Here is a 16,228-nt window from a genome sequence, read left to right on the forward strand (position 1 = left end):
ATTTAAGTCATGTATTACCCCATAGAATTGTTGTAAGATAGAGTAATAACTATTAAAATTCTTTTGGAAACACTAAAATATACATGTAACGTTAGAGAAATCGAATACTCTCCTAGTGGTAGTACATTTCATTGGCACAAAATATTTTTAGTAATATCAAAGTTTGTGCTTTTATATTTTACGTCTGTGCTGTCAAATACTGTAGTCACCATATGTGGCTATTTAAGTTTTAAATTAAATTAAAAATCCATTTACTCAGTAGTAGGAGCTACATTTCAAGTATTTAACAGCCACGGTACAGCTAATGGCTACAGTGCTGGAGAGTACAGATATGGGAAATTTTCCTTATCACAGAATTTTCTTTAGGACAGCACTGTTTTAGAAGAATGTGCCTTTTAGCTAGATTGACTTTAGCATGTTCAAAAACAGCTCACTTGCCATTTCAAGACAAACTGGGTGTATTGGCATGTGTATGTATGTTTATAATATGTGTTTTAGTTATTTGAACATGTCATAAGATTCTTTTACTTGTTAACATATAGGCACAGTGAGGATAAAAGCCGGAGAACGTAAACAGCCTCATTTGTTGGACAGAGATCAAACAAAAGATCAGGAGTTTGGAGCTAGTATCAAGGATTTATTTGCTACTTTTGGGGTAAAGTAAAATTTTACATAAACAAGCAAATTAAATTGACATGTACAATTCTTTTGTAGTGGATTTAAGACAATAACTATAAAGTATTCAGTTTAAATCTGAGTGGAACTTTTGAAGTCTTAATTAACCTACTCATTTTATAGGTAATGGAAAATAGAACCCATTTCACCTAACTGGCATCACCAAGAACTTGATTAGTGTCAAAGACTGGTACCAAGTATTTTTCTTTCTTCTATTGCTTTTAATTTGACTTTTATATTATATTGAGTTTATTTTCTCCCTGCATAAATAAATAAGCCATTTAATAAGATGACAAAGGGGGCTTCCCTGGTGGTGCAGTGGTTAAGAATCCTCCTGCCAATGCAGAGGACATGGGTTCGATCCCTGGTCTGGGAAGATCCTACATGCCGTGGGGCAACTAAGCCCATGCACCACAACTGCTGAGCCTGCACTTTAGAGCCCGCGAGCCACAACTACTGAAGCCCTTGGGCTTAGAGCCTGTGCTCTGCAACAAGAGAAAGCCACTGCAATGAGAAGCCTGTGCACCGCAATGAAGACCCAACACAGCCAAAAATAAATAAATTAAATAAATAAATTTAAAAAAAAACGACAGAGGTATTAACATTATCTTTTTACTATATTTAAATAACTTAGAAAAGAACTTTAGAAGTTAACAAATCTTCTCACAAACATCTTTTTTTTTTTTTCATTTAGAAATGTTTATCTTTATTTCAGAATGACCTATAGGAAGGACCTTACCCAGATAAAGGTCCTGTCAGCCCTTCTCACAGGTTATGACTGAGTTTTGCTTCTATGGACCCACCAGTCAAAGCAGCAAAACTAATGAACATCTTATTTTATGGAAAATAATCTCATCTCAGTATCAAATGGAGAAGAACTCTTCGTTTTCTGGGTGAGAAACACAGCCTACAGTACAGACATAGTGGGGTTAAAAAAAACCAACTTCTAGTGATTCTTTATTCAATTTGGTTTTTCTTTTCCTATTCATAACTTCATCCTTTATGTTGTCTGAAGAACTGTGTTTCTCACAGGTAGGTTTTATCAAGTCATTTTCCACAGTACTTGGCAGGTGAATTTCACACTCTTTCAATGGGACTTTGAAGACCCTTCACAATACCATCAACTGAATTTTCCTACCTCATCTCAGAAATTTATCCCTATCTCCCCCACTTGCTCTTCCCTGGACATATTGGGTACTTTTATTATTCTCTACCTTTGTAGATGTAAATCTCTCTACTTCAAATGTTCTCTCTCTTCTCCATTTGAGAAAAGCTCTTTGTCAAATCTTACCTTACATTCCTAGGCAAAATGAGTTTCTCTCTCCTTAATGCTTTCATAGATGTTTGTTCAAAATATCATATCATATAAATGTATATATTGGATGTGTTACAGATAGTACTTTTTATTATAATAGTTTAATTTTTCTTAAAATGAATAGATTTGTTGTATAAAATCAGAAATTTTGTTTACTTGTTTTCATTCAAACACGAAAGTGTTTATTTTTTATCAAATCATGAACTCTTCCCAGTAATGGATTATATTTCATTCAGATTTTTATTTAATTTTAATTTTTACAAAATATTTCGTGTGTATATTTTAACAGTACTGAAATAAGTTGGGTATAACTTTTTCACATTGTTAAAAATTAAAATACAGTTGTTAAAATATACTTTTCAGAAAATTTAAACATGATTTTTTTTTTTAAATTATTGCCAGGCAAGAAACAAAAACAAGCCAATTCCAATATTTCTTTCTTGGAAATAGAGTGCTTTGATTGCTAGTGTTAGGATACAAAATAATATAATGTCCAGTTAACAGTCTTAGACTTCTAACACCTGTCTGGGTGGGTAACTAGAAGATATCTTAATCTTTTTAAAAGTTTATTAGAAAGGACTTCCAGAATGTCAGAGTAAGGAGCTTAGAAATTCTTAAGCTCCAAAAAGCAGTAATTGAAACTGGCAAAATTTTCAACAACCATTTCAAAACTCTGGAAATTAGGATTACACTTTGAAAAATCACTGACTTATCAAAGATTTTTCTACTTACCCTAATTCTGAAAGCACAGTTACAGAGCAGGTTCTGTACATGTCGTTGGCTTGTAAACTTAGTTTCTGATAGGTGCCTGTTCTAGGAAGAAGGAAGGTTACACAAACGGTAAATCACCTTGTGATATTCCTAACATACTGCCACAAAGTGGCCAAGAGCAAAACAGTAGTCAAAATGAAGTTTCCTTGCTTTGAGCCCACCTGGACTTTATATAAACAATAATTTGAGGAATTCTCATTTTCATTTATCAAGTACAAATTGGTGTGTAATTTAAATGGAATAACTTGTTACTCTTTTAAAAAGTGAAACTATTTTTTTGTTACGACCTGATAGAACCATACCCATTTAATTTTTAAATGATTACAAGTTAACCGTTGTTGAAGCCCACCATTTAAAATGATTCTTAAATAGTTTTGGGGACGTTTATGTGCCTTAGTTTCTCTTCTATAAAATAATGGTAATAGTAGTGCATATCTTATATACATACTTAGAATTAAACGTATTAATAGATGTAAGGTGCTTAGAACAGTGCCTGGCGCATAGTAGTACAATATAACGGATTGTTATTTTAGTTTTTCTTATTCATCTCTTTTTAATTGTGTAGTGTCACTGTGTTTGGTATTTGTATGGTCAGGCCACTCAAGGTGGCTGTTCTCTGGCTCTCTGTACGTTCCTCTGCTCCATCAGTGCCTGCTTCACCTAAACCCTACTCACCTGACTGACCTTTCTACACACTTGCCCCAGGCCCAGCTAGTGATTATTCTTATCAAAGGGGCGGTGAGGGGTGTTCCGCTCTGCTAGTTTCCATGGTAACCTGGTGAGCCAACCTGACTCCCCCTATAACTGGCAGTCCCCGCCCCTCCTCCCCACCCCCGCACCCCCAGCAAAGCCTGCTGCCATGTCTTGTCTGCTGGTCTGCTGCACACAATGAGATGTCGCTCCAGGACCTTGCCTCAGACATGTAAGCTCCCCCATCCATTAAACCATTGATGTCTCTGTCACTGACTCCAGGCTCTTTCTTCAGTTTTAAAGCTGGGCAGGCACTGGCCTTATAGGCTTGTGGGGTGCAGCGCAACAGTATTAAAGATAAACTAGTAACTAATACCCATGTCTTTATGGAACTTACGGGTCTCAGATTTTTTTTTTTTTTTTTTTTTTTTGTGGTACGCGGGCCTCTCACTGCTGCGGGCTCTCCCGGACGCGCAGGCTCACGGGCCCAGCCGCTCCGCGGCATGTGGGATCCTCCCAGACCGGGGCACAAACCTGTGTCCCCTGCATCGGCAGGCAGACTCTCAACCACTGCGCCACCAGGGAAGCCCGGGTCTCAGATTTAAAACAAACAAACAAACAAACAAAAAACCCCACAGATTAAAAACAACTGATTAACAACTGAGTAGAGAAAATTGTGTGAAACCTGTTTTAGATGAGGGGTAAAGAAGGCTTCACTGAACAGGGAGCATTTAAATGGAGGAACCTAAAGCATGAGAAGGAATTAACCATGTGAAGAATGGTCGTTAAGAAAATTCCAAGCACAAGGTACACATGTGGAAAGACCTTGAGGAAGCAAAGATTTGGGTATGTTCAATTTAGAGAAGACCTCTGTGTTGGAGCATAGTTACTTGGTTGGGAGAGTGATAGAATGATAGGTTGGAGAGACATTCAGACTCATGTCTTTGTGGGACAGGGTAAAAAATTTAGATTTTATTTTTAATGCAGTAGGAAGTCACTAGTTTATTTTAAGTAGGGGAATAATATGAACATAATATAAATTTTGTTTTAGGAACTTTTAAACTTTGTGTAAAAAATGGATTAGAGTGGATTAAGAATTGAAAAGTCAGTACAATTTGAGTGTTGTTTCAGGAAGTTTTCCGTATGTGCCATAAAAAGTTGAATTTTTTATTCAGTTGTAGCATATGAGGACTCAATTTCAGGAGCCAATTAAAGAATCACTTGGCCTTCATAAAGTTCAGGGCTACTGATAATAATTTATGTAGGAAGAAAAAAGTAGACGTTCTAGGAAGCAACATGATCTGAGCTTCTGGAGCCATTACAAAGAAAGAAAAATAAAAAGCCTAAAATATGGGGAAGCAAATGTTCTAAAATCCAGGCACCTTACAGACATGTAATGTTAAGATTCAATAGAAAAGCCCATACATCTAGGCTCTTGCCTTTAACATTATAGGAGGCTTGAGTTTCAGAAAGAAAACAGAGATAACGGGCCTCCAAGATTTTAAAAATTTGCAGTGTTTGCTTTCTTTCATAGTTTAGCACCTGCCAAAGATGAGTTTCTTAGTAGAGCATATCTTTTAAGCCATGTTGGTAAAATTAAAGTAGAGCATGTCTTCCCTGATGATAAAGGGTTAGCCAGTGTTCTCTGGTGGGTTGGTGTTTACTTGTGAGTCAGTCAAGCAATGAAGATTATAAAGGAATTCAAGTAAGCAAGAGCGGATTTGTGCAGTGGGTAATGGTTATAATCTCTCCTCAGGTAAGGGCTAGAGATTCTATGACTTTCTGGTAACGAGTAGAAGGTAGAACTAACTGTGAGTTTATGCTTCTCTGTGGTAGATCTAATAGGCAGAGAGATTTTCCTTGTTAGGGTCTGTTACTTTCACCTAAGCCCAAAAGTCAGGTTGCACACTAGAGACTGACCACCAGAGAGTAGCATCCTATTTTCTTTGGTGAAAAGCCTTAAGAGAGAGCCAGCTGTAGCCTTCTCTTTGTGTCCCACATATGTATTCAAGAGTTAACAAGGCTAATGGTGAATCAGGTCTCCCCTTATCCATAGGTTCTGATCTGTTAGCAGGCCTACCTACTAGTGGGACCACCCAGTGGAGACAGTATATAGCATTTACTGCTGTTGAGACCTTATATAGATACAAGTACTTCTTTGATTCTGAGATACACTTTTTCCCCTTGACATTTTAACATCTTTGAAATTGGGTAGGATCTTAAACTGATGGAATCTTGAAATAGCTGTAAGTCAGAATGTAATTGTGACATAGTAGATGTTGCCTGATATAGCAAACTTGGTCATGACTATTCATATTATTATTACTTTGAGTTATATACATTAGTGGTGCTGTCCATATTGAAAGAAACTGCTCTTTAACTCTTCAAAAAGCTAATGCAATATTTAAGCATTGAATTGTAAAGTTAATATATATGTAGAAAGACAGAAACAGCAACAGGATATAATTTTTGATATTAGTAAAGCAAATACTTGCTGTTGTAGAAATGATCACTAGTTCACATTTTCTTGCAAAGAAATAGTCAAGTGTTTTATGGGACTAAAGTAAAGAATTCCCACAAGTAGAGATAGCTTTATTGTTCTTTTATTGAGATAATCTGCAAAAGGATTGCCTCCCACATGCCAAGTTGTGTAGCTGAGTCAGGAAGACTTGGCATTATTTGTAAATGACCTGGATGATAATGGGTTAATATCTAAAATATATAAATACCTCAGAAAACTCAGAAAAGTTGACATTTTATCTTCTTAATAGATATAATGTATTTCAAAAGCTGGTGAGACTGAAATCTGAGTAACGTAGGACTTTCCGTAAGGAATTGTACCATAATGTGAGTGGTAGTGATTTTTTTTACTTAGAAGTACATAAAATAATGGTGTCTCTTAACAGTAGATGGCGTTGGCATTTTAGATTCAATGAAATATGGTATTTCAACCTTTCTGAGCCTCACTTTCTTCAGCCAAGAAATTGGTACAATAATGGTACCTTCCTCATAGGAATGTAAAGTGTACAGATCAGTGCATAGCCCATAGTAAAATCTCAATAAGTGCATAGATGATATGAATTGAGATATTGAGATATTTCTGATTTTAGATTAAGGAAGGAAAATGCACAAAAAAATTAGGGGAAAACGTCATGACAAGATTTTCCTTTATCTTGCTAAGAGGTGTGGGTTATCAACTATAAAATAAGAAGATTAAAAAGATTGGTGTGAGGAACTTCATTTACTAAAGACCTATTATCTTTCTCCTCTATTAATCCTGTAGTTCAGTACCTCCTGGTTCATGACACTTAGTTGGTATTGTTTGCCTGAAGTTCAGTGACTGTTTAGAGGCTCCTGATATAAGGACTAATGGAAAATCATTCCAGCAAACAGATCATTCCAACCAGTAAAATGTATCACCGTCATTATAAGACTTACTAAAGTTGGTTGAAATACACACTTCCTGATTTTCTACACATAGTTTTTTTTTTTTTAAAGTCGTCTTGTCATGAGTTTTTAATAAAGGGAGCCAGAGAAATGGGTATTTTTAAATGGCTCCCTACTATTACTGTATTTCTTGCTTGGCGTGATATATTTTAGAAAATTCAACAAGTAAGGAAAGAAAAGAGTTTTATTAAAATGTCAGTAAAGATAATTTTTATAGCTTATTATTTTTAGTGAAATGTAGTTGATTTACAATATTATATGGTTTCAAGTGTACAACATAGTGATCTAATACTTTTATAGATTATATGTCATTTGAAGTTATCATAAAATATTGGCTATATTTCCTGTGCTATATAATATATTCTTGTAACTTATTTATTGTATACATAGTAGTTTGTACCTCTTTATTTGCTACCCCCTCCTGCACCTCCCCCTTTCTCCTCCCCGCTGGTAATCACTAGTTTGTTCTATCTGTAAGCCTGTTTCTGTTATGTTATATTCATTTGTTTGTTTTAGTTTTTATATTGCATATGTAAGTGATACCATACAGTGTTTGTCCTTCTCTGTCTGACTTATTTTACTAAGCATAATATCCCCCATGCCCATCCATGTTGTTGCAGAAGGCAAAACTTTGTTCATTTTTATGGCTGAGTAATATTCCATTCTAAGTATATATACCACATCTTCTTTATCCATTCACCTGTTGATGGACACTTAGGTTGCCTCCATATCTTGGCTACTGTAAATAATGCTGTGATGAACATTGAGGTGCATTATCATTCTGAATTAGTGTTTTGGGATTTTTTTGGATATATACCCAGGAGTAGAATTGCTGGATCATATGGTAGTTTTATTTCTAGTTTTTTGAGGAACCTCCATACTGTTTTCCATAGTGCCTGCACCAATTTACATTCCTAATAACAGTGTACTAGGGTTCCCTTTTCTACCCATCCTTGCCAACATTGATTATCTGTGGTCTTTTTGTTAATAGCCTTTCTGTGGTGTGGTTTTGATTTGCATTTCACCGATGATTAGCAATGTTGAGCATCTTTTCATGTACCAATTGGCCATCTGTGTGTCGTCTTTGGAGAAATGTTTATTCAGGTCTTCTGCCCAATTTTTAATTGGGTTATTTGGGGTTTTTTTAATATTGAGTTTTCTGAGGTATTTATATAGCTTGGATATTAACCCCTTATCATCCAGATCATTTGCAGATATTTTCTCCCATTCAGTAGGTTGTCTCTTCATTTTGTCCATGGTTTTCTTTTCTGTGCAAAAGCTTTTAAATTTAATTAGATACCATTTGTTTATTTTTACTTTTGTTTCCTTTGCTTTAGGAGGCAGATCGAAAAAATATTACTGCAATTTATGTCAGAGTGTTTTTTCTCATGATTGCTTTAGCTATTCAGGGTCTTTTGTGGTTTTATATAAATTTTAGGATTATTTGTTCTAGTTCTATGAAAAATGTCCTGGGTATTTTTGTAGGGATTGCCTTAAATTCTGTAGATTGCTTTGGGTAGTATGGACATTTTAACAATATCAATTCTTCCAATCCATGAACATAGGATATCTTTCCATTTTTTTGCATCGTTTTCAATTTTCTTCATCAATTAATCTTATATCCTGTAACTTTACTGAATGCATTTATTAGAACTAACAGTTTTGTGATGAAGACTTTAGGGTTTTATATATGTAGCATCATGTCATCTGAAAATAGGGACAGTTTTATTTCTTCCCTTCTGATTTGGATGCCTTTTATTTCTTTTTCTTGTCTGACTGCTGTGGCTAGGATTTCCAAGTCTGTGATAAATGGAAGTGGAGAGAGTGAGCATCCTTGTCTTTTTCTTGACTTTGGAAGAAAAGCTTTCAGCTTTTCATCGAGTATGATGTTAGCTGTGGGTTTGTCCTAAGTGGCCTTTATTATGTTGAGATAAGTTCCCTCTATACCCACCTTGATGAAACTTTCTCATGAATGGATGTTGAATTTTGTTAAATGATTTTTCTGCATCTATTGAAATGATCACACAATTTTTATGCTGTTTTGCTAATGTGATATATCACATTGATTGATTAGTGGACATTGAACCATTCTTGCATCCCTAGAATAAATCTCACTTGATCATGGTGTATGATCCTTTTTATATAGTGTTGAATTCAATTTGCTAATATTTTGTTGAGGATTTTTGCATCTGTATTCATCAGATATTTTGGCCTGTAATTTTCTTTTTTTGTGTGTCTTTATCTGGTTTTTGTATGAGGGTAGTGGTGGCCTTGTCGAATGAATTTGGGAGTGTTCCCTCCTTAAATTTTTTGAAATAGTTTGAGAAGGATAAGTATTATATCTTCTTTATATGTTCGGTAGAATTCCCCTGTGACGCCATCTGGTCCTAGACTTGTTTGCTGGGAGTTTTTTTTCTTACAAATTCAATTTCACTACTAGTAATCAGTTTGTTCAGATTGTCTGTTTCTTTTTGATTCAGTTTTGAAAATTGTATGTTTCTAGAAATTTATCCATTTCTTCTAGGCTGTCAAATTTGTTGTATTCCCTTATGATTTTTTGTATCTCTGTGATATTGGTTATAATTTTTCCTCCTTCATATCTTATTTTGTTTATTTAGATCCTCTCTCTTTTTTCCTTAATGAGCCTGGCTTAAGGCTTATCAATTTTGTTTATCTTTTCAAAAAAAACAAAACAAAACAGCTCTTGGTTTTGTTGATCTTTTCTATTATTTATTGCTTTCTATTTTATTTATTTCCTCTCTGGTCGTTATTATTTCCTTCCTTCTGCTGACTTTAGGCTTTGTTTGCTCTTCTAATTCCTTTAGGTGGTAGTTTAGGTTGTTTGTTATCGAGATTTTTCTTGTTTCTTCAGGTAGGACTGTATTGCTATAAACTTCCCTCTTAGAACTGCTTTTGTCACATCCCACAGATTTTGGAAATTTGTCTTTTTATTTTCATTTTTCTCAAGGTATTTTCTGATTTCCTCTTGGATTTCTTCATTGGCCCATTGGTTTTGTAGTAGTATTTTGTTGTCTGCACAAGTTTATGTTTTTTCCTGTAATTGTTTTCTAGTTTCATACCACTGTGGTTAGAAAAAATGCTCAATATAATTTCTGTCCTCTTAAACTTGTTGAGACTTGCTTTGTAGTGTACATCTGATCTGACCTGGAGAACAGTCCATTTGCACTTGAAAAGAATGTGTATCTGCTGTTTTGGGATGGAATGTCCTATGGATGTCTATTAAGCCAACTGGACTAATGTGTCATGTAAGACCACCATTTCATATTGATTTTATGTGTGGATGATGTGTCCATTGATGTAAGTGGAGTATTAATGTCCCCTACTATTATTGTATTATTTTTAATTTCTCCCTTTACATCTGTTAGTGTTTGCTTTGTATATTTAGGTGCTCGTCTATTACGTGCATATATGTTAATGAATGTTACATCCTCTTCTTATATTGATCCCTTTGTCATTATATAATGACCTTCTTTGTCTTTTATTATGGACTTTTTTTTTTTTTTTTTTTTTGCGGTACGTGGGTCTCTCACTGCTGTGGCCTCTCCCGTTGTGGAGCACAGGCTCTGGACGCGCAGGCTCAGCGGCCATGGCTCACGGGCCCAGCCACTCCACGGCATGTGGGATCTTCCTGGACTGGGGCACGAGCCCATGTCCCCTGCATCGGCAGGTGGACTCTCAACCACTGCGCCACCAGGGAAGCCCTGGACTTTGTTTTAACATCTATTTTGTCTGATATGAGTATTGTAATCCCAGCTTTCTTTTCATTTCCATTTGCATGAACTATCTTTTTCCATCCCCTCACGTTCAGTCCATGTGTGTCTTTAGGTCTGAAGTGAGTTTCTTCTAAGCAGTATATAGATGGATCTTGTTTTTTCTATCCAATCAGGTAACCTTTATCTTTTGATTGGAGCATTTTCCCAATGACATTTAAAGTGATTATTGATAGGTATGTACTCATTGCCATTTCATTACTTGTTCTGGTTGTTTTTATAATTCTTCTCTGTTCTTCTTATCTTAGTTTTCTCCCTTGTGGTTTTATGATTTTCTTTAGCAGTATACTTGTATTTCTTCCTCTGTAGTTTTTGTACACCTGTTGTAGGTTTTTGATTTGTGGTTACATATGTGTTGACCTATAACACTATCTACTTGTATTAAGCTGTTCTCCATTTACATTCAAACACATTCTAAAAGATCTACATTTTTACTCCCCCATCCATGTTTTGTGTTGTTGATGTCATATTTACATTTCCATATTTATCCCTTAACTCTTTATTGTATTATAGTTGATTTTACAGTTTTTGCCTTTTAATCTTTATACTAGCTTATTTAAGTGGTTGATCCATAGCCTTTACTATATATTTGCCTTTCCTGGTGGGATTTTTCCTTTTTCATAAATTCTTACTTATTGTTATAATCTTTTCTTTTCCACTTAGAGAATACCCTTTAACACTTTGTTTAGGGTCAGTTTAGTATTCATGATTTCTTTTTGTTTTTTTCTGTCTAAAAAGTTCTTTAACTCTCCCCAAATCTGAATGATAACCCTGCTGGGTAGAGTATCCTAGGTTGTAGGTTTTTCCCTTTTAGAAGTTTAAATATATCATGCCACTCCCTTATGGCCTGCAAAGTTTCTACAGAAAAATCACTGATAGATCTGTGGGGGTTCCCTTGTACGTGACTCTTTATTTTTCTCTTGCTGGTCTTTAGAATTGTCTCTTTATCTTTAACTTTTGCCATTTTAATTATTGTATGTCTTGGTGTAGATATCTTTGGGTTCATCTCTTTTGAGGCTCTCTGTGTTTCCTGTACCTGGATATCTGTTTCCTTCTTCAGGTTCAGGATGTTTCCAGCCATAATTTCATCAAATACATTTTCAACCCCTTTCTCTCTCTCTTCTCCTTCTAGGACTCCTATAATGCAAATGATAGTATGCTTGATGAAATCTCAGAGGTCCCTTAAACTGTCCTCATTTTTAAAATTTGTTTTTCTTTTTACTCTTCTGATTGGGTGATTTCCATCATTCTATCTTGTAGATCATTTATGCATTCTTTTGTATCCCCTAGTCTGCTGTTAACTCCTTGTAGTGTGTTTTTCATTTCTGTTCTCATATTCAGCTCTGACTGATTCTTTTTATACTTTCAATTTCCTTGTCAAAATTCTCACTGTGTTCATCTGTTCTTTTCACAAGTTCGGTTAGCATTCTTATTACTAATGCTTTGAAATCTTTATCTGGTAAATTATTTATTTCTGTTTCATTAATTATTTTTTCAGAGTTTTTTCTTGTTATTTCATTTGAAACAAATTCTTTTGTCTTCTCATTTTGTTTAACTTTCTCTTGAATGTCTATGAAATTAGGTAAAACAGTTAACTCTCCCAGTCTTGAAAGGGTGTCCTTGTGTGGGAGCATCCCTGTTCAGTCTGTGTGTTCCCAGTGCCTTTGGGGGGAGAGCTGGATCTAAAGTGTGCATAGGTCATGTATTCCGCCAGGGTGCATCACCTTGGTGGGAGGTGGGGCTGGAGGTAGCATGGCTAGAGCCAGTCAGGGGTGAGCCAGGGCTTCTCCTATGCTCAGTGGCCATCCTCACCCTATCTGGGGTGAGGTTGGGTCCTGAGGTGCTGGAGGAGAAGCCCTGAGAATTGGGTCTGAGCTGGTTCTGTTCCCTGCAGGTGTGTGCTCTCCCCCTTCCCTGCAATGGCACCTTCACCCTAGAGGGTAGTGCTGAAGCAAGAGGGGCCAGAGAAGGTGCCCATTGTGGGACAGGGCATGTGCTAAGGTGGTCTCTGCACATCAGTCAGTGTTCCAGACAGCTCCCGATCTACCAACTTTCATGAGTATCAGTCATGGCTACCCTCACCCTGTTCAGATGCAGTGCCAGGTCCAAGTCGGCTATGTCCTCACCAAGTGTGCACTGTCCAAGACAGTGGTAACCTTTACCCTAGTGGGGAACTGTGCTGGAGCTAAATGGGCTGGGGTACTCGCTGGGGTGGTGACAGGAAACCAGCCAGAGCCCCAGGTAGTTTCAATCTGCTTCCACCATCTTTTCTGGGGAGTGAACAAGCATGTGCACACTCTTTACGAGTAGGGTCTCAGTTTCTTACAGCTCTCATGTAAGTTTCACTGGTTTTCTAACCAGCTATGGGGACTTGTCTTCCCACTATCAAATACCAGGGCTGGGATACTCAATATTTGGTTCAAATTCCTCACTCTCCAGGGAGGCTGTCTGAGCCCATAATAATCTCTCTCCTCTTCTCTGTCCCCTCCTAGGAGTGTAAGTCCCAACCTGATCATTCTCCTCCCTTCCTACTTGATTGTGTGTGGATAGTTCTTTACAGCCTTGGTTGTAGAAGAGTCTTTCTGCCAGTCTCCAGTTGTTTTCAGTGAGAAGTGTTCCACATGTAGATGTATTTTTTGATGTGTTTGTGTCCTCCTGCTCTGCTATCTTGATCTCTTCCCCAATTTTTATACTTTTAAAATACATAAAATAGAAATAAATAAAATAAAAGATAAAAAGCTAGAAAAGAGACAAAATATTTAACATTTTTATAAAGTTATAATGTACATGAGGTGAAAAGTTGTAACTGTAAAAGTAAATGGGATTAAGCTTGAAGAAAAGAAAGTAGAACAGTGAATAAATTTAATATCTATTTAGCTATAGCTTTAAAAATATAATGGACTAGAAACATATTTTAAAACAACAAAAACATAATACTTGGAAGTGAGGGAAATAAATCATGGAAAAGAAAAAAATAATGAAATTAACACTGACTGCAAGCATGTAAGGAATATTTCATAGGGGAAAAGCTCCTTTTAAATGTGTGGAGCAGAGAGATCAACACTTTCACCGTCCTTTTCTTCATCTCATGCTTGTCTCATCCCTTATTACCCAGGAAGACATTTACATACTAGGACTCCAATGAACAAAGAAGTGTCAATGAGTATTATAATATGGAAGAACTTTGTGACTATAAAGGACCAAATGAATATGAGCTATTCTTCATTCCTTGTGTGACTGCTGATAGATGACAGAATATATCAAAGAAGATAGTGTCCAAATTATTTAGATATTTTGGTAGTCAAATATTGGTAGTCAAAATATTGACTTTCCTTTGAAGGCAAATTAATTACTATTGTAGAAGACGTAATCAAATATATCACTTGTGTTTATGTCAGGACATTATATACTGGTTTTAATCTCTGAATTGTCTGCTAGGTTTTACTTAAAATAAATTGGTGTTCATAGAAGCAGAGTAGGTAAGATTCCAGCATGGGAAGCTGAAACATTTTTAAACATGCTATAAGCAAAAAGATAACCATTACTTATTTTCTATGGCAAATTATAGCTGTGTACCATAAAGAATCAAGACCAGAGCAGGTGAGAAGTTAAATAATCAGGTAAGACACTTGAGAAGTTAAAAATTTATTGGTGTCCTCCTCAACTTACGTTTTCCTTCTATTTGTCCATAGACACCAAGGCCTTTTTACTGGCAGGATCAGTGTCTCCCATCATGCAACCTGGATTAGGGTAGGAAGTAGATTAATGCTTCTACCACATGAAAGAAAAAACTTCCAGAATTAATTGCGACATCATATGACCCATCTTCAGGAACTGTTTCCTCTTTGCAACATTCCTCTACAGTGATTTCTTCATTAACATTTGTATCCCACTGCTACTTGATCCCTCTCCTGAACCTCAGCCTACTTTTCTGAGGCCTCTATACCTAATACTTTATATTTTGTTGGTCCTGCTCTTGTTTCAGACTCCAACTAAGTAAGCACATATCGGAGCACCTAACCTAGTTTGAAGTTCCAGACCAGCATGAACCTCCTCTGGTGTAGTAAAGACCCTACTTGTTGACAAACTCCGTGATGGACTAGGGCTAAGATCCACAGTACTGCAAGATCACACAACTGTCTCCTACTGTGCGGAACTAATTCAGTTTTTCCCTTTGTGTATCAACTACTACCAGAATTAAGCCTAATTTTGCTACATGAAACCACTTGGATACCTATTTGTATATCTGGCCTTCTTCTTTGCCTCCTGTATTTTATATCTAAGAAAAGAAATGGGTTGATTTTTTTTAAGCAGGAACACCTGGAAGAGAATCCATGGTATTCTGGGTATTTGCTATGCTCACAGTCCCTTTCTGAATAAAGTGCCCAGAAGTGTTTCCTTGTGCATTAGTTGCCTTGCTCTGTATGATATATTCCAAATGTCCTAGCCAAAAGTAGATCTGGGATCAGCACTTGAGTCCAAGACAGTAATCTTTAGATTTCCCCAAAACCTATTAAATATCATATCTTGAGAACAATGACCAACAGAGACACCTTGCTGTAAACTAACTAATCTAGTCAGTTTCTCTCTCTTGGGGAGTATATACATAGGAGAAGGAACTCAAGCAACATAGCTTTGGTAAATTGACATAGAGAAAATAAATGAGCAAAGGCCATTGAGATAAAGAAGAAAATGGAGAGAGAATAGTAGCCAAAATAGAAGCAGACATAGACACAATAAGCTGACAGAAAGAAACAATATTTGGGCCTTTGAAGCAATCAAGATAAAGCAATGGAACTCCCACTACTGAGCAGACAATATAGGCTGCCATCTTATTCTGAATAATGGTTCTATTTCTTTACGAGATCTGAATTGTTTAGCTACTGAGAGAGTGTGTGGGCTTTCTTACTTTCTGTGTAGCATTATGATAAGTTGCATCAACTGAATTAGCCACTGAGTCTGTTCATTTTAATCCTAAACAGCATAAACACAAAAATTAACTCATGCATTGGTTCTCAGATTAACATCATCATCATCATTTGGGAATTTGTTAAAAATGTAAATTCTTAGGCCCCATTCCAGACCTACTGAACCAGAAACTCTGGAAGTAGGACCTGGCAATACATGTTTTATAACTACCCTCCAAATGATTTAAGGCTAACTAAAGTTTACAAACAACAAATTTAGTAATCTCATGTGATTACTCTTATAAATTATCAAACTGATGCATATTCTTTACTGGGCACCTACTATGTGCCAGAAATTATATAAATTATTGCATATATGCAATTCTCATAATCACCATAAATATAGATATTATCATTCTACTTTACAGATGATGAACCAGTAATTTAAAGAGGATGAGTAACTTTTCCAAAGACATGTGTATCTTTGGACACATACGTACACACACACACACACACACACACACACACACACACACACACACACACATACAGCTGGCCGAATTGAGGTTAAGAATATAAGAATACCTCATGTATTTTACTCTCAGGCCATTGCTCTTTCTACTATTACATAA

General features: G+C 36.1%; 1 protein-coding gene across 1 annotated transcript in view; it reads left to right on the forward strand.

Annotated features, from left to right (window-relative positions):
* SLCO6A1 (solute carrier organic anion transporter family member 6A1) overlaps positions 1–16,228 on the forward strand; it is a 98,274-nt gene that overhangs the window by 25,762 nt on the left and 56,284 nt on the right. The window contains exon 6 of the mRNA XM_032626530.1: positions 543–655. Within this exon, the coding sequence (XP_032482421.1) occupies positions 543–655 (113 nt within the window). The remainder of the gene's footprint in view (positions 1–542; positions 656–16,228) is intronic.

The sequence above is a fragment of the Phocoena sinus genome, chromosome 3 (genome assembly GCF_008692025.1).
Source record: "Phocoena sinus isolate mPhoSin1 chromosome 3, mPhoSin1.pri, whole genome shotgun sequence".
NCBI classification, from domain to species: domain Eukaryota; kingdom Metazoa; phylum Chordata; class Mammalia; order Artiodactyla; family Phocoenidae; genus Phocoena; species Phocoena sinus.